This window comes from Pongo pygmaeus, chromosome 13 (assembly GCF_028885625.2).
Source record: "Pongo pygmaeus isolate AG05252 chromosome 13, NHGRI_mPonPyg2-v2.0_pri, whole genome shotgun sequence".
Classification (NCBI taxonomy): Eukaryota; Metazoa; Chordata; class Mammalia; order Primates; family Hominidae; genus Pongo; species Pongo pygmaeus.
The window spans coordinates 101,007,867-101,027,428 of NC_072386.2; the positions used below are offsets into that span (position 1 = coordinate 101,007,867).

The following is a 19,562-nucleotide window of genomic DNA, read 5'->3' on the forward strand; positions in this document are numbered from 1 at the left end:
GCTATCATAAACCAATGACCAAAATCACGCCTGAAGCATTCTTATTAAATTCGAGAACAAGGTAAGAATGCCTCATCACTTTTTTTTATTATTATTATTTTTGAGATGGAGTTTTGCTCTTGTTGCCCAGGCTGGAGTACAGTGGCGCAATCTTGGCTCACTGCATCCTCCGTGTCCCAGGTTCAAATGATTCTCACTAACTCAGCCTTCCGAGTAGTTGGGATTACAGGTGTCTGCCACCACACCCGGCCAATTTTTTGTATTTTTAGTAGAGATGGGGTTTCATCATGTTGGCCAGGCTGATCTTGAACTCCTGACCTCAGGTGATCCAACTGCCTCAGCCTCCGAAAGTGCCCCATCACTTTTATGTGAGAAGTTCAGCTGTTGTAACAAGGCAAGAAATATAAATAAGTGTAAAAGAACTTAATCATGTTTCAGATGAAAGAGAATAAATTGAAAGATAATATTGAGAGGTATTGAGAAAGATTTATATACAAGAATAACTACTTCAACTGCAAAATTTTGTGGTAACTGACCAGCGATAGGAGATTTCTAAAATTCAATTGTGGTATATCTACATGAAAAAATAAAATTACCTGAAAGGTAATTTTAGAGGAATCTATTATATGGAAAAATTTTCATTATGCAACTTTAAAAATAAAAATTACAGCATGTGCTTTTACTACATATGACATGTAATTACATATGCCCATACATATATAAAAAGAGTGAGGGACAAAAACTGTAATTATTATTATGTTTTCCTGCTTTATCTAAGCTATTAATTTGTATATTATTTCCATAATAAGGAAAACAAGCAAAAATTATTTTAGAGAAACATGCAAATAGAAGAAGAAAGTTAGTAAAGACTTTTAATGGTTACCCTTGAATTAAATTTATTCACAAGTGTGTAAATAAATTTTGCAATTTATCGGGCCTTTGCAAATTTATTTGCCAAATTCACAAAGAATGAGGGCAACCACACTCTGTTGTGTGGTTGGATAATCACTTAATTAGCTTAAACAAAGATTTAGTGGATGCATATAGGAATATTTTTTTCTAACCCGAAAGTAGGGAGAAGAGCTGGTTCTCAAGAGGGATTGAAACCAGGAATAAGCAAGCCAGTAGAAGCCATGGTGGCTACTTCCTCCAACCTTACATTTATTTCCTCTGGAGTTACACAGTATGTTGTCTCCACTTCTCTTTGTAAAGCTTCTTCATTCTCTCTTCCTTACGTTGATGAGATTTCTATGGTTCTCTGTGCAGCCTTAACTCTGTCTACTGGTAACAAAACCAAAAAACACCTACCCTCTCAGGGTTCTTTGTGCCCTAATTCAAATTCCCAGGAAAAAGAATATAAATGAACTATCTCAATCTCTGGATTGCCACCTGCAATCCAAATAGAAAGGGACAACCCTCATGGGTAGGCAGTGGACTGAAGAGGGGGGGCATGGTCCTCAGCGAAAGTGGCTGTTGATTGACTGGACTGCAAAAAATATGGGCTACGAAGAGAAGAAATCATTTAATGCTATGCTTAGGCTTAGCCAGTAGAACAATTATTTTGGAAATGTATCAGGTCAAACTGTTCTTCCAAAAGAGCACCAAATGCCAGGAAGCATGCATAGAGATTGGGAGAATTCAAGTGTAAAAATATTACTGAGAAAGAAGAAAAATGTGATTTATGATTCAAAGCTGTTAGAAAATAAATAATGTCTTCTTACCAGGTATTTTAATACTTACCATAAAGAAAAAGTTTAGCAGGAATTTAGAACACATGAAAGACGTGGAAAATCTAACCATTACCTTGCAAATACTTAGGCGTCAGCAACAATCCAACTCTGGAATGCTTCAAAAAGCCAAATATATTTCAAATCAAATCTGACACAAGGGGGATGCAAAGGAGTGGAGGTTGAAGGGAGATTTTTTAAGTTCATGAACTTACTGTGTACTTTCTTTGTTATAGTTATCTTAAATTCATAAAAAAACATTTAATTTGTGACATTTATTAGCATTCCAAATAAACGACATTTGGAAGTTTGTTTCATTTTTTTTTATTTGTTTGCATAATTGACCACATGACCACATAAATAAACGAGGATGGAGCAAAATATTCTGTTTCTTATCTTTAAAAACTGAAATTAAACCCCAAATGATTCAGGGTTGACTTTGATTCATAGATTAGAAGATTAATTATCTGTATTTAAATTATCAATCAATGACAGTAGTCATATTTATATACATTATCTTTCAAATGTGTTGACTTTTAAAATTATTTTGAATAAAATGTAGTCTCTGGTGGATTAAACAATCCTTACAATTCAGTTACATGCTTCCTCTTACAATAGGGGCAGTGTTCTTTAAATATGCACTGGACATATAAATGAATCTAGTTTATTACCTACCATACTTGAAGAAAGATTTTAGTAAGCACTGATGATCATGGAACTAATTGCTACAGCAAGGTTTTGGGGTTTGGTTTTGTTTTGTTTTTTACCTGAAGTAAGTACTAAAATAGTCAAAAGGAATTGTTTTTTTTTTCTTTTGTGAAATGGGTAGTGTATGAAAAGAATAGGAATGTTATGATGCAGGGGAATGCTGAGTATCTCAGATTAGGATAAATTGAATTTAGCTGGAAGACCAAGTCTTGTACTGAGGTTTGGCATATATATTTACAAACTTAAGTGTAGGCTGAATGATTGTTTGAGAGTAATACTTAAGGTCACTTGGGACTAAAAGAAAATTGATTTTTGCTTGGGTTACATTTTATTTCAATAAAGGGTGTGAGGTGGAGTGCTGACCTTGGATTAAAGGAACCTAAGACTTCAGAAAGCTAGATAAATAAAAAGGACAGAGGCAGATATCTTGCAGCTAAAAGATATGATCTCCTACCTCCTCAGTGGCTTGGTCTCTGCAAGGACCGGTAGAAATATCTGTTAAAGTATATGAGGCAGGAGATGCTAGCTGATACGATTATATCATGTAAGAATGGCATCTGAGAGAGGGTGAAGTGGGTGTGAGATAAGGGTGGTCAGCTGGGATTATCAGGCAACTTAGAGAGTGCCCATTCAAATGACAATCTCCAAACATCCCCTTCTCTTAGTCCTGTATCTGCTCCAACCTGCCTTCCGCTTGGTCACGGGCATACCCAAGTCCCTTTCACGGCTGCCGTTTCTGCCTCCTGACTTTGCAATGAACTACATTGGTGAGTATGTATCAGCGTGTCTTGCATCTACTAGATCTGACAACATGACATAGAGGTAGTTTTGTATGGTGGTTAAGAATTTAGACTTTGGCCCAGACTGCCTGGATTTGAATCCTAGTTCCTCAACCTAACCAGTAGTATCACCTGGTCAAGTTACTTATATTCTCCATGGTTCAGTTTCTTCATCTGCATTTTGGTAATAATAATAATAACCTAACTGGCCAGGTCCAGTGGCTGACACTTGTAATCCTAGCACTTTGGGAGGCTGAGGCAGGTAGATTGCTTGAGCCAGGAGTTTGAGACCAGCCTGGGCAACATGGCAAAACCACGTCTCTACAAAAAATACAAAAAGAATTAGCCAGGTGTAGTGGCTTACACCTATAGTCCCAGCTATTCTGGAGGCTGATGTGGTAGAATCACTTGAACCTGGGAAGTTGAGGTTGCAGTGAGCCGTGATAGTGCCACTGCATGCCAGCCTGGACAACAGAGCAAGACCCTGTCTCCATAATAATAGTAATAAATAAATAAATAAATGATAACCTAAGTAAGAAAGCTTGCTATTGTGAAGATTCAATAAATTCATATGGGTAAAGTGCTTAAAGTGGTGCCTGACAAGTAGTAATCATTCATTATCATATACCATGATTCATCCAAGGAACTTTTAACATGTTGCTAGAATACATCTGTCAAGTAGATAAACCAATTACAATGCAACCAACATTTTATGCAGAACAGTGAATGAAAACCAGTAATCATGCTTATTACTGGCAGGACATGGGATTAGGGAAAATTGTGACTCTATAACATAACCACACAACTCCACCTGAGCCAAAAAGTAGGTGGTAATGTTTTTGGCAGAAGAGCAGAAAAAGAACTATCTGAATCTGTGCAATATCGAGGAGAACATTACAGGAGTGGTTAAAGGGCAGTTGTGACAGTGATATGGAGAGAGGACATGAATTTAAAAGCCCAGAGCCTACAGATTCCTTGAGAACTCACTGGATGAGCTTCTCTCTCCAGAGGTGCTGTAAAGTTTACCTCCTTGATCACATTTTGTGGGAAAACAGGTAGGAGTCCACATGTGTCTGAGATCCTTCTAAACACTTTATATTGCTCTCTCAGGAAAGTGATCTGAAGGATGAATTTGCTGAAATTATCCTATCATTTCAAAAGTCAAGCATCCACTGAATAGTCCTCTGAGATGTTATAACTATTTTGTTTCAGTTATTTGCAACAGAAACAAACTTAGGAAAACACAATATAATGCTTGATATACTAAAATGAAATGCACTAAAGATATATCTTTTCAAGAATTCTAAAGTTTTAATGAATAACATTTTCTAGGTCTTGTAGGAGGTACAAAGTCAACTAAGATGTGATCTTTGTCCTAAGCAAGCAGAGGGAAGACAACAAATGCCACAAGAGAGTTATAAACCACGTATATACACCTCTGTAATTTCCTTATCTAATATCTTCCTACAGTATTTCCCCACATTTTGGGAAAATATCAAATTGGTGAATACAAATTACTCTGAAAAATTCCCACAAGAACCATACTGCTGTGACTTCAGCCACCTTTGCCTACTAAATTTTGATACTCGGTCTTATCCCATGAAACAATAGGAGAAAGAGGAAATATTGAAAGAGAAAAAGTGAAAGGAAATAAAAAGGCATTGGTGCTTTCTGTGTTTGTGGACTCTCAGATGCTGGCCCATGTGTGAGTTCTTTGAAGAACGCTCCACATTTTCTCAGATCCCACTTCCAGTACTGCACCTAGTAATTTCTTACTGCTGGAGTTGTCTGCTTAGTGGGCAATAAAGTGATTTCAGTTGAGCTATTTTCCATAGTTCTTCACCTGTGGAAATGTCACATACCCTTGCTTTGCCAAAAGTTGATAGTGCAGGCTGGTCCTCTTAGCCTCCCTTTCAAGCTGCCACAGAGGACCCTGCTGATGGCCCACCCAGACTTCCCAGACTTCCCCTGCCAGCATCTGCATCTCTGCCTGAGGGCTTTCTTGGGTTCCTGGAGATGACTCTGCCTACTTGCAGGGGACAGAAAAGTGACAGAGAATTATTGCCCTCCAGGAACCAATCCTCGGCAGTGACTGACATGAGGTAGTCTCTAAATACCTGAGACCTATCACCCTTAAGTTGTGATACTTCTAAGGCCTGAATTCTACACTGGCTCCCAGTGTTCCCTAGTGGAATTAAGAACAACTACTGTTTTATGGTACTATTGGCTGGCTTCCTTTCCTTGTCTCATTTCCCCACTCTCACATCAATATTTACTAGGACCAACTCCCAAATAAGCTACTTACACTAGAATCCTCATCTTAGGTTGTGCTTCTGGCAGAGTCTAGATGGAGACATCAGATGTGTCTCGAGCTCACTTCTTCTTCCGTAAGTAGGCACAGGGGCAAATCAAGGCTCCCACTCAAGTTCTAAGAGTGCACATAGTTTATGAAATTGAACTTACATTATATAGAGAGTTTATATACTCATGGTAAACACACACAGAGTGTGTGATGAACATTCTTTTATAGGGAACTTTATCTCAGATTATTTTCTCATGGGAAATTCCTTGATTGGTAAATATTTAGTTTTAGGATTTATACTTTTATTGCAAACATACTGACAATTTACCATATTGCTCTGGAAATATGATGCCAATTTCTTAAATATGTAGACAAATCGTGAATGCTCTATCTTCAGAGAAAAAGGCCTGTGAAGAGGAAGATCTCGAACGCGCAAGAAAGAAGTGAATATGCTTGGTGAAAGTTCTACTTTGCTGAAGGAAGGGACCCTTACTCTGATAAATGTAAGAAAACAAGGATGATTACAAATGCACAAGTTTATGGGTTGAACTAGTGAAAATTTAAGAGTTTATATCTAATAAAATTAGAACTGGTGGTATTTTAACCATGTACCTACACAAATATATATTTTAAACACCATCTTTGAAATTAGAAAGACAGGCCAGGAGTGATGGCTCATGCCTGTAATCCCAGCACTTTGGGAGGCCAAGGTGGGAGGATCGCTTGAGCCCAGGAGTTCAAGACCAGCCTGGGCAAAACGGCAAAACCCTGTCACTACAAAAAGTACAAAAATTAGCCAGGCATAATTTGTGACCCTGTAGTCCCAGCTACTTGGGAGGCTGAGATGGGAGGATACCTCAGGAGGTTGAGGCTGCAGTGAGCCATGATCATGCCATTGCATTCCAGCCTAGGAGACAGAGTGAGACCCTGTCTCAAAAAAATAAAATAAATAAAAATTAAATTAAATTAGAAAACAAACAAACATACTTGGCATTAGCAACTGGTACATCCTATCTGCTAGTGCTATAGGGTGGGCAATTTAAAATCTGAGGCTTTGGGAGGCCGAGGTGGGAAGATCACCTGAAGTCGGGAGTTTGAGACCAGCCTGACCAACAAGGAGAAACCCCGTCTCTACTAAAAATACAAAATTAGCCAAACGTGGTGGTGCATGCCTGTAATCCCAGCTACTTGGAAGGCTGAGGCAGAAGGATCACTTGAACCTGGGAGGTGGAGGTTGTGGTGAGCCGAGATAGCACCATTGCATTCCAGCCTGGGCAACAAGAGTGAAACTCAGTCTCAAAAAAAAAAAAAAAAAAAAAAAAAAATTGAGGCTATTGGGACTGTTTCAAAGAAATTAAGAAAATAGTTTACCAAACTCATGTCCTCAAAATATACTCTGGCAGTAGCTTGCAACTGGAAAAATATTTAACTTGGTGTTACTACTTTTTCTTAGTAAATGACTCAATCATGTAATAAGTCCTACTAAGAACTTCCCTGAAATTTTTTTTCTCTATTTATCTTATAGGAATTAAATTTTTCCTTAATTAACTTCAAATTACATTTACTCACATAAAACAAGGTAGCTGTCACTATTTCAATAGATGTAGTAATTAGAATCTATCTTCAAGCTTACAGCTTACACATTTAGTGCATCTATGAAATAACTATATGCTCTGAACTTGAAAAATCTTTATTGCTTCACCCTTTACAGAAATAAACTATTAACTTCTTGAATGACCCCATGAGAAAGACATATAGCAGAGAAGATGAATACTTTAAAAATCTTTTCATAAAGATGGATAAGAGAAAATGCATCTACTGATGGTTCACATATTGCATTTTCTGAGTGCTATCTTTCATTTTAAGAGAAACATTGTAACAACATTCGTGCTAAACAACAACTCTCACAGAGTTTTTCCTATTCACAGCTGACCTCTAAACCAGAGCAGGTTACTGTATGGAAGCGGACTCTGACTCTATGCCGGAAATCCAGTCTTCAAATATGGTCCGGAGAGATTTAGAGAACAGTCTTTAAAATCTATGGGAAATGCAGAGACAATACATAACAGGAAATTCCTTTCAATGTAGACATGTCTTCACCTGGCAGCTTACTAGAGAAAAGATGAAGAACCATGTCTTCCTGAGAAATGTTCATTTGTATTTATCAAATTAACACTAAAGTATTAATTTTATTTTGTAGTATACAATTTTCCCTGTCTCTATCAGTATCATCTTTTATTTGTGAGTGAATTTCATATTATTTAGAAGCTTCTGACTTCTGGGAAACTAAGATAAAAAGTTTCCGTTGCATGTGTGTGTGTGTGTGTGTGTGTGTGTGTGTAGACAGAGTCTTGCTCTGCTGTGCAGGCTGGAGTGCAGTGGCGCGATCTCAGCTCACTGCAACCTCTGCCTCCTGGATTCAAGCAATTCTCCTGCCTCCGCCTCCCAAGTAGCTGGGATTACAGGTGTACACCACCACTCCTGGCTAATTTTTGTAGTTTTAGTAGAGACGGGGTTTCACTATGTTGGCCAGGCTGGTATTGAACTCCTGACCTCAGGTGATCTGCCTGCCTTGGCCTCCCAAAGTGCTGGGATTACAGGCATGAACCACCAAGCCTGGCCATACGAATTAAATGAGTTGCTTAGGAACTTTGATAATTTTTACTAAAAGAAGCATCACCTGCCCTAAGGACTAAGGTATTTTCAGTCAAGGCCAGACTCTTCTATCTTGATCCTGGCCAGGCCAGTGGCATTTGAGGAAGAAATGGAATGGGATTTCTCGATGTCATCTCCCTGATTAGACATACAGTCTTCCAGACGGTTCCTTTTTTTTTTTTTTTTCTTGAGACGGGTCTTGCACTGTCGCCTGGGCTGGAGTTCAATGACACGATCTCAACTCACTGCAAACTCTGCCTCCGAGGTTCAAGTGATTTTCCTGCCTCAGCCTGCTGAGTAGCTGGGATTACAGGCATGTGCCACCACAGCTGGCCAATTTTTGTATTTTTAGTAGAGACGGGGTTTCACCATGTTGGCCAGGCTGGTCTTGACCTCAGGTGATCCACCCACCTCAGCCTCCCAAAGTGCTGGGATTACAAGCGTGAGCCACCATGCCTAGCTAAGCTTAGCATCCACATTTTCCTTCTTTTTCAGCAATAAAGCTCCATAAAACTAAGGGTAAGCAGGAAACCAAGTGTTCCCCAATGAGATCTATATGGAAGTACTGCATGGACTGCCACAGAGTCTCCTTAAGAGTGTGACTGTCTCTGTCCTTTTCTCCTTCTTGGCACTTGGAATGAATCCCTGATGGTAGGAGCTCCAGTAGCCAACTGAGACCATGAGGTGACCTGAAGATGATGAAGCGGAGCTGAAAAGAGGGAACTGGATCCCAGAAGACACTTCAGACCTGTCATTTTCCCTCTGAATTTTCTACTCAAGGCTTAATTTGAGAAAGAAATAAATGTCCATCATGTTTAAGCTAGTGGTACCTCAGATTTTCTATTAGACCCAGCTAAGCTACTCCTAGCCGCTTCATTCATTCTAGTATATACCATCTAGGGGGTTAACACCATCTCAACCTCTGCCATTGATTGTTCCATGTCAGGCCATGAAATAGCAATCAAGGACCACAGTATGAAATTCCAAGTGCCAGGTGGCGACTCCAATGAGCTGAAAGAATACACACCTGGAATTGCTACAATTTGCTAAGAGTAAGCCAAAAAGCCAGATTTTTGAAAACATGCTATCTCCTGATTTTAAAATGTGTGATTAAATTATACACACACACACGCCAAGTGAAATGCACCCTTGGAATGAATATTTTACAGCCATGGTTTACGTTCTCTGGGTTACAATGTTTGGCTTTGCATCTTGTGTAACAGTTTAGCAACACTGGACACGGAATCCCCTACCTTCTCCCTAGTTTTTGATACCTACCTCCTCCCTAGCTTTTGATACCTACCTCCAGAGGTAATATAGTAAGATATAGGGAAAGAGGGGGCACAAAAAGACTAGGTGATAAATCAGAAGACTGGATAGACTGTCTTTGGCATTTACTTAGCTATGTGATTTGTGTGTAATTATGGTCATTGATAAGAGAAATCCTCTCTATGCACATTTGTATCATTAGGTCATTGGTGGAGAATTTTCCTACCCTTTGGCCACAGCTGTGAGGGAGGACAAAGCAGTTGGCTCTCTTCATGTGTCTAAGCATTCATAGTCTTTGACCAAGCATTTTCATGATGTATTTCAACCAAACAGAATATAACACTGGCAGCCAATAATAATAAGTGCCTTTAACAGTAGCAGTAGGTACACATTCTTATAATCTACCAGTGTCCTATATGCAGGAAATAACAAAACTAATAAATAAAATATATGTAATGTTAGATTAAGAAGAAATTTGAATTCGACAATTAAGAATTATTCACTCTCTCTTCAAATTAAAGATTTTAGGTCAGGCACAGTGACGTACACCTGTAATCCCAGCACTTTGGGAGGTCGAGGTGGGCAGATTACTTGAGCCCAGGAGTTCGAGACCAGCTTGGCCAACATGGTGAAACCTTGTCTCTACTAAAAATACAAAATTTAGTCAGGTGTGACGCCGAGATGGCGCCACTGCACTCCAGCCTGGGTGACAGAGGGAGACCCTCTCTCTCTCTCTCAAAAAAAAAAAAAATTTAGTACTACTTTTCTGCCTGGAAAATATATGTGAGGTCTGGAATTGTTGTACATACTGAGGATTTATTTTTTCATTATTCATTCATTCCATTCCATTCTATTCCATTCCACTTATACTTCTAAAGTTCTGATAAGGTTGAAAAAGAGATTCCTATATAATACTAGGGATGATTTGAGAATTCTTCAAAAGCTTAAGAAGCACAAAACAGAGAACATTTCCAGACGTAAATTTGGAAATATATCTTTTCAGCATGAAGAACTTAGCTGCTGCAACACCATCCTCTGAGTGTGGAACAACTGAGTCCACTGCAGATTACATAAGTACCCCCACACCTTCCTATAGAAAAAAAGAACCTAAACTTTCCTTATTACTTCAGCACTGGGGCCATCAGACAGACGACTGCAAAACATACAAAGGCTATTATCAGCCTATTGTATGAACAAATCCTAGTGGCATCTCACAGATCCTCAGGGTTTGTTAGAAAACATAAAAGGACACACTTTCTTCCCATAAGCCTGGGAGAGATTACTCTCCAGGTAAAGGTATAAATATCTACTAGTGCGGACACATCATGGAAGATGCTCTTTCCCTGAGCTAGGAAGCACTTCCGCCCATACATTCCCAGTCCTCTGACCATTTAAAGCTTGGATGTTTGGCGAGACAGCGCATCCCCCACCAGAGGATCACATTTCTGAAATTCTGGAACAATGAGGAAAGCAGATTTTTTTTTTTCAAAGGAAGCTTCATGCGATGTTTGTTTAATGGATATTTAGCAAAAGTGAAGTGGAAATGAGGGGCTCTGGTTTTATTTTGATGTGAAATACGTAGGATTGAGAAGAGCCTGGCATTCACAGTGGGACCAATTCAAACATATTCACTTTAGGAAAGGTAACTTACAAACACATGGCAGGAAGAAAAACCAAGAAGAAAGGTCGTTATGAGATAATTACTCCCCCGGAACAAACAGCTGAAGAGCTTTTTATTAATTCTGTAAAAGGATTCCATGTAATTAAGTTCAAGGTGCTAAACTTTCCCCCAGGCTATTGACTGTGTACTAATTACAGAATTCACTGCTTTAGTCCTTGCGCTCTTTGAAGAGTGCTAGGGGGTGGTGTCTGAAGAGACTATGTCTACACTGCACTTTATCCATTCAAATCAGGTGTGATAACGGTGAGTACCCATTCATATACTACCCCTCGAGTTGTCCAATTCTGACACCAAATAATAATCATTTAAAAAGAGAAGCAACACTGTTATCCTTTTTGTTTGGTCAGTCCCATCTGCTGAGAAATAACAGCAAATTTCATGTTGTTAAAGAAAATTTCTACATCTCGCGGTTTTTATATAAGAGGAATAAGATGTCTGACTGAGGGGTAACTGTGTGCTTGCACAGTGTGCCTATGCGCCATACATGTTTATGTGTTTGCCTGTGATTGTGTCTGTGAACAGTTGTGTGAGCATTCCGTTTCAAACAGAAAAGGTTTGAAAAACTGATTTTTCCAGGGAGTAATTAGTAATCTCAGAAATGTCCCTGTGATTTTCAATTTCACACAAAGGCTACGTCACAATCAGTTATGATAATACCATTCTGCACACACGTGGGAATCTGACAAATGATCTCATTTCCATGATGAAATGTACAACGTTTCAGGTCAAAACCCACACAAGATAGCTTACCATTTTCAAACTAACTTTGCAGCTAAATGCTTCTGCCTGATCCCTATGCAAAAATTCAAGCCTCAACCAACACCATTTCTAAATGTTGGTCGTCTTCTACCAATTTTCTCTAAATCTTATATTTTAGTTATACCTAAGAATGCTCATCAGAGGCTTGGAAAAGTTACAATGCAGACATGTAGGCTTCCAGTTTAGACAGGGACTGAGTCCAGTTGACCTTGATTTTTTTTTTTTTTTTTAAGAAGGAGTCTCACTCTGTCACCCAGGCTGGAATGCAGTGGTGTGGTCTCAGCTCACTGCAAGCTCCGCCTCCCGGGTTCACGCCATTCTCCTGCCTCAGCCTCCCGAGTAGCTGGAACTACAGGCACCCACCATCACGCCCGGCTAATTTTTTGTATTTTTAGTAGAGACGGGGTTTCACCGTGTTAGCCAGGATGGTCTAGATCTCCTCACCTCGTGATCCACCTGCCTTGGCCTCCCAAAGTGTTGGGATTACAGGCGTGAGCCACTGTGCCCGGCCAAGTCCAGCTGACCTTCTTTTGTACCTTCTCATAGCCCAACCAAAATGAGAAAAAATAAAAATAAAAAAAGTCAAAGGGAAGATCAGCTAATACAAACTTTTGAGAAATCCCTGCTTGTTAGATTACAAATGGATCCAGGCTGAAGAGCAGCACTGGGAACCTTGCTGGCAATTCCCCTTTTCAAGACAGGATGTAGTAGCTGGAAGGGGAAAGCTGAAGACAGAGTAGGTCTTGAGGGGAGCACTGTGTACTCGACTCATTACCCATTTTACTGTTTTGGATCAACATTCTCAGAGGCCCCGGGCAAGTCTGGCCAAGCCAAACAGAGGAGCTGGCACATGGCAGGTTTTTCCCTGATGCAGCAGGGTTCTTCCTTGAAGGAGCAGACCATGGCATTAGGAATAAGGCCAGCCATCAGGACCTCATGAGTATTTAGAGCGGAGACCAGGTCAAACAGGGAACTACAGCTGCAAAACTATACCCTGCCTGGTGCGACTGCTTCAACACACAGAGAGCATTTTTAGGGTGGCTATTTATCTCTTAAAGGCAAAAGCCTTTAAACCTTCATAAGCAATGAAAACAGCACAAATGAAAAAAAAATAGATCCAATAGACTAACAAAACATTTGTTGCTATCACCTTAAACAAAATTAAAGAGCTGAGAAAAAATATTTGCCACATACTTGGGTCATGACAGCTGAGGGTTGATACTGTTAAGATTTAAAGAGCATTTGCAAATCAATAAGAAAGAGAGCCACTGCCAGTTAAAAACTGGATAATAATCCTCAAATATCTTAATAGGTATTCAAAAAAAGGAGCTATATGTGGACAATAACATATTTTTAAAATATTCAGCCTCACTAATAGGGAAATGCAATTCAAAATGGGACTCCGTTTCTCACTTAGAAAGTTGGGGGGTGGGGGATGGAATCTTCAAATGATATTAGCCAGCACTGGCTGGTCTGAACCCCAGGTCCTGACACTGGGGCTGCATGTGGAGGGCAGGTTGGCACCATTTTCTGCAGAGCAGCTTGACACATGTATTAAATGCCTTTAAAAAAACATGAATATTCTTTGATGCAATAATGGCACTTCAGGAATTTGCCTTAAGGAAATGATTAGAGATATGGGCAAAGATTTAGTTACACAATGTTTGTAACAGCCTAAATTAATAATAGGTAGTCTCTCTCTCTCTCTCTCACACACACACACACACACACTCACACACACAAAAGCACATTCTACGGTGGAAAACTGTGACCCTGAAAAATAATGATAGTAGAAATATGTTCCTTATTTTGGAAAGAAGACTGAAATATATGGTGGGAATACAAAGTCAAATTACAAGAGGATGTACAATTGAATCCTTTTTCCTGGGTAAATATAATTTAGGCATAATATATGTATGAAAACATGTCTGTTACCTAGACAACTGAATAAAGTCAAGGAAGTTATATACCAAACTATGATAGTATATTTCCAGGAAATAGTTTTCCTGATTATTTTATTTTCTGCAATAAATATTATCAGTAAAATAAAATATATATAAAAAGAGAAAAAGAATCAAAGAGACTTCAACAAGAATCCAAATATAGAAGGCATATTTTTAAAAATCAATGTTTCTATACGTCAAGAAAAGTCGTTTGAAATTTAATTTTAAAAGATGCTATTCGTGACAGTAATATTGAACAGAATATATTTAGATCTAAACTTGAAAAATATATACAGGACTCAATTTCTAAAAATCTACAACTTTGTTAAAGATGTATAAATGTATATGTATAAAGAATACACATAAATGCTATTAAGCAAATTATATGAACCAAATAGTGCTGAGACAACTGCTTACTTATTTAAAAAATAAAATTAGACATCTTTGTCATACTATGCACAAAAGTAAGTTCCAGATGGATTAAACTGCTAAATGGAAAACTATTTCTCTGATTTGGGAAATAAGAAGGCTATTCTAAGACTTTGAGAAAATATAAGGTCTTACACTTTTGAAATGGAAGAATTATTACTATAAAATACATATAATCCCCAAGTTAATTCAATATTTTCTATATTGAAATCAAAATCCTTACTGACTTCATTGGTAATATGTAAAAATGAATTTAAAATTCATATTAAATAATAAGCGGGTAAGAATTAACTAGAAAAAGAATAGATTTTTTAAAAGGAGAATTTGCACTACCAGATATTTAAATACGTTGTAAAGTTACAATAGTTAAATCATTTTGGCAATGATACAAATGAGATAGAGAATGGGATGAAATAGAAAGCCAGGAAGAGATCAAATACCCATAAGCATTTAGCACATGATAAACATGACATTCAATTAAATTGGAAAAGGACAGATGGCTATTAAGCAAGTAGTGCCGGGACAACTGGTTAACTATTTATTTTTTAAAATTAAATTAGACCTCTTTGTCATACCATACACAAAAATAAATTCCAGACAGATTAAGCTGCTACATGGAAAACTATTTCTCTGATTTGGGAAATGAGAGAGCTATTCTAAAACTATGAACAAATATAGGATCTTAAGGAAAATGTTTGATAGATTTGAGTGTATAAAATGTAAACCATTCATCTAACAACATTTCCATAAACAAAAATAAAAGACAGTGAACTGGAAAAACATTTGCAGCATATACACAAAAGAATTACTGGCCTCACTATATAAAGAGCTTTTGCAAATCATTAAGAAAAAAAACAAGCCAGTGTGTTAAGAAAAAAAAACAAGCACTATAATGGCAAAATGGGCAAAAACTATAATTATCAAAGGAAAAAATACAAATGTCCAGTAGTTGTACTGGAAAATATTCATCCTCAAAAGTCAAAAATGTGTATTTGCTAAAATGATGCCTCTATCACCTCTTAAATTGACAAAGATATTAAAAATAATAGTATGATATTGGTGAATACGTGGCAAATTTACTGCTGAGATACTCTGCTGATGAGAATATAAATTTATACAACCCTCCAAGGGAGAAATGGACAATATGTATCAAGAAGTTACAAATGTTCATAACCTTAGGTCAGGAACTTTTATAGAAATTCTTCCTAAAGATTTAAACAGAGGAGTCCACAAATATTTATGTTCACGATAACTTAGTAAGGAAAAATCCTAAGTGTCCAACAATAGGTGATTGTTGCATGCAATGGAATAGTATGCAGCTAATGTAGAACATTTTAATTAGGATATAACAAATGAAAAATGTAGGCTACAAAACAGCAAGATATTAAAAGTATGAATGGATGTACATACTGGGCAACTGTTCAACAACCTGCAAACAGTGGCTTTTTTAAAGTGATGAAATTTTAGTGTTTTATTTTCCTTTCCCTCCTTTTTGTTTAATTCATTCTACAAACACTGGCTTGCTATTATGTGTTAGATATTTCTATATGTTTCTTTTTTCCCCACTGAATATGGATTAATTTGTAATCAGAAAAACAGACACACTTTATAAAAGTCCGACATCCCAAACTGACTTCCTCTTCCAGATATTAAAAATCTAATAAAGGATTGGAGCAAAAATAGGAAGGGCATGAATCTTACATTGAAAGCATAACATAACTTTAAAAAGAATTTAGGTTACGTTCATATCACTCCATGTCCTACCTTTAGAAACACTTTGTAAACCATACTCACCTGTTTCAGCTTGGATACCGTCTGCTCCTACAAATGTGAATGTGATTAGGGTTTCAAGGATCCCTTCCTAACAGAGTCCTCGAAGCCGACTATTTAAGGAGCCTGACATCTCTCAAAGCGTTTTAAAATCCGTTATCCCATTGGAACCCCCACAACAATAATCGGCGGGTAGCGATGACTCTGGTTTTGTGGATGGGGACGCTTGACTTAGGGAGGTTATGCCTTGCCCAGGACTGAACCCCGGGATAGAGATGGGCAGGCAGCGGTGAGTCGAAGGGCCCGGGGACTAGGGCCGGGGTCGGGAGGGGCGGGAGGGGCGGGAGGGGCGGGCGCCTTACCGCGGCTTGCTGGAAGGCGCCCTTGGTGTAGGTGCCGCCACCTCGGTAGGAGATGGCAGGGATCTCTTGGAGGAGCAGCGCGCACTTGTGCTGGCGCGCGCGGCGGGTGGAGATGTAATCGACGCGCGGCACCACGTAGTTCTTGGACGAGAAGGTCACGATGGCCACGCGCGTGGCCGTGGGCACCACGGGGAAGTCGGACAGCAGCTTGCGGACGAACATGAGCTCGCTGCGGAAGTTGACTTCGCCCACGCTGGACGAATCATCCACCAGGAAGACAAGCTCCAGGCGCTCGCTGAGCTCCCGCAGCCGCCGCACGCGTCGCCGAAACGCCTGGCCCAGCCGCTCCACTCTGCTCCCCGCCGCTTCGTCGCCAGGAGCGGGCTGCTCGGGGATACTCCCGGGGGCCCCGGGCGCGGTCTCGGGGAAGAGGCGGAAGGTGAAATTGCGCGACGGAGACATCTGCTGAAAGGTCGCCCAGCCCGAAACGAGCGCCAGACCCCAGCAACAAAAGGCCAGGCGAGGCCACATCGCGCTGTAGACAGAGCGGCTGCCCCGGAGCGCAGGCGGCGGCTCGGGCGGGAAGAGACGCTCGGCGGCCGGACTCGAAGAGGGGCGTGCGCGGAGCTGGGCGCGGGGCAGCGGCCAAGAGCCTCAGCGCCCTTTCATCTGACACTGGGGACAGACACAATCCAGACTCCTCAGCAGCTCGGGAACTCCGGAGGGAACGGCGCGCGCTCTCTACCCCTCTCGCTCTCCTCTTTTTTTCTTCCCTCTCTCCTCCTCCTCTCTCTCCCTGAAGCCTATAAAATGTTTGAAGGAAAGGGGGCAGTCAAGAAAAATCTCCCGCTTCCCTCCTTCTCTCCCTCTCCCCGCTCCTGTCTCCTTTCTGTATCTCTGACTCTATCTCCCTCCTCCCCCTTCTCATTCTCCTCCCGGGATCAAGCCAAAGGCTCGGAGATTCCATGACACCAGAACCCCGCGTCTGTCAGGCTGTCAACATTCCCGCAGCAAGCGCACCAGCGCTGAAGCCCTGATTGATTCCATATGTCTGGCAGGAGATGCAGAGGAATTCACTGGAGATGGATCCAGATACCGAGAGTGCCACAGTAATTGGAAACACTTTGTAAACGAAAACATACACGCGGACTGGCCAGGGAGTTGAAAGCATCCTTTGAAAACTGCTTGCTCACCTTTTGTGTTTCTTTTCCCCCATTCAGTGTCCCAAAGCCCTCACCAAATAGATGATTGTACAGTTTTCCTGATGGGGATTTCTAATCAGTGGTGTGTGTGAGCGTGCAGATTAAGCCCTTAAGGGCCCCCTCAGATCACACCACAAAGGAGTTGCATCTAACCTTATGCATTCCATAGGAATGATTTGTCATGGTGCTTCAGTCGTGCATTTATTCATTCATCTGTTTGTTCATTCTTTCCTGATTTTAACAAATATTTTTTGAATGCCCATTGTGTGCCAGGGGCTACGTGAGGCACTGCAAATATAAGGAACAAAAATTGACACGGATTCTATCCTCAAGGAACTTAAAGGGTAACAAACGAGGTGACCATTAACCAGTTATTAACATACAAACTGGTCATTACAACTGACCATGCTAAATAAAGGAGAGTTTAGGTAGACAGACTTGACCTTGGAGAGGCCAGAGAAGCCTTCTCTGAGGACGGAAAGTTTGTGCTGAAGTCTGAAGCATGAGTAGGGGTCCCCAGTACCGTTTCATGTGTTCTTGATCTATTTCAACAGATAAGATCCACCTGGCTTTAAATGGTACCTGGCATATATCTGCTTTGAAACAAGTTGCTACCTGGGGTGGTTTTTCCAAAGCAAGACCTCCAAAGGGGATAGCGCACATGTAAAGGAAAGGTGCACTTTGCATGAGGGTGGGGCCTTTGGTTAAAAGATTCCAGCTGGGAGTCAGGAACATCGTGTAGATAAGCCTACAGTTATGTAAACCACCTGAACTGAGTCACTTCCAATCCTTGGCTCAGCATCAGTATCTATTTCATGATGGAATTCAGTGATCTCAGTTTCCTCTGTTTCTAATAGTGAATGATTTAACTCCATCTGTACTTAACAAAATACTCTCAGTGACAAGTATCACAGTGTATTGGTTAACATGTTAGGGCTCTGGCATCAGTTTTCCTGGGCGAAATCATGACTGCCATTTATTAGTTGTACAGCCTTGACTCAGTTTGTTCATTTGTAAAATGGAGTAATAACGATAACATATTAAGGGTTGTCATAAGAATTAAGTCATAAAAAAGTAAAATTCTTAGGACAATGCTTGGAACATAGCATGTACTCAATAAATGCTGGCTGGTTGCTCTTATTGCCACCTTTAATCATGAATGTTCTTCAAATTATTTTCGTAACAATACTTATTGACCACCTGCTATGTGCTGGCATGTTAGATACTGAGGATTTAAAGGTGAATAAGACTGAGTTCCAGTCCTCCAGAAGTTCAAAGAACATTAGAAAAGAACATAGATTTGCAAACAATTACAAAGCAGTAGGATGACTGCAAAAGCAGAGAAGAAAGAGCAAGGAGAAACATCTCGTTCTTCTTGGGGAATGAGTAAGACTTCATCTGAGCTGGGACTTTTTTCAAAAAAAAAGAAAAGAAAGTTTTTCCAAATATCATCTACTCTGTGTTATTTAAAACACATCATGAAGCCCTTTATGTGCAAAGCACCATGGCATCTGCAATGTGTGCCATCTCCTGTGTTCCCCACACAAACCAAGGAGGTATGCAATTGCTTTAGAACTCTTGCTGCAAGTAAGTGGCACCTAATGTCTCCTCATTTAAACAAAAAGGGATTTCTTGGTTAGTATAACTAAACTAGGGAAAGGGCAGAGGGTAGAGGTGGTCTCAAAAAGGCTTGCAAAAGGAAATTAAAAACTACTTAGGTCTTTAATTTTTCTCTCACTTTGGCTTCTTTTTGGATGCCACATTTAGTCTCTTCTTCGGATTTATAACCTGAGAAAGACTTTTACCCCACCAACTCAAGTTAATAATATTTTGAGATGTCTGCCATAGGCCTAGGCACATTCAAAGCTCTCTGGATAATTCTAACACATGCCCCAAGGGTGAACACCTAAGAACAGCACTCTGGCATTGTGTACCTCCAAAGGGATGAACAGTCAGGCCTATGTTACTTGTCCTCA

General features: G+C 39.9%; 1 protein-coding gene across 2 annotated transcripts in view; it reads right to left on the reverse strand.

The window, feature by feature from the left end:
- SVEP1 (sushi, von Willebrand factor type A, EGF and pentraxin domain containing 1) overlaps nucleotides 1-19,303 on the reverse strand; it is a 205,045-nt gene extending 185,742 nt beyond the window's left edge. For both annotated transcript variants that reach the window (XM_063650280.1, XM_054500630.2), the window contains exon 1: nucleotides 16,385-19,303. In XM_063650280.1, the coding sequence (XP_063506350.1) occupies nucleotides 16,385-16,915 (531 nt within the window). In that variant the 5' untranslated portion in view covers nucleotides 16,916-19,303. The remainder of the gene's footprint in view (nucleotides 1-16,384) is intronic.
- Nucleotides 19,304-19,562: the final 259 nt, after the last annotated feature.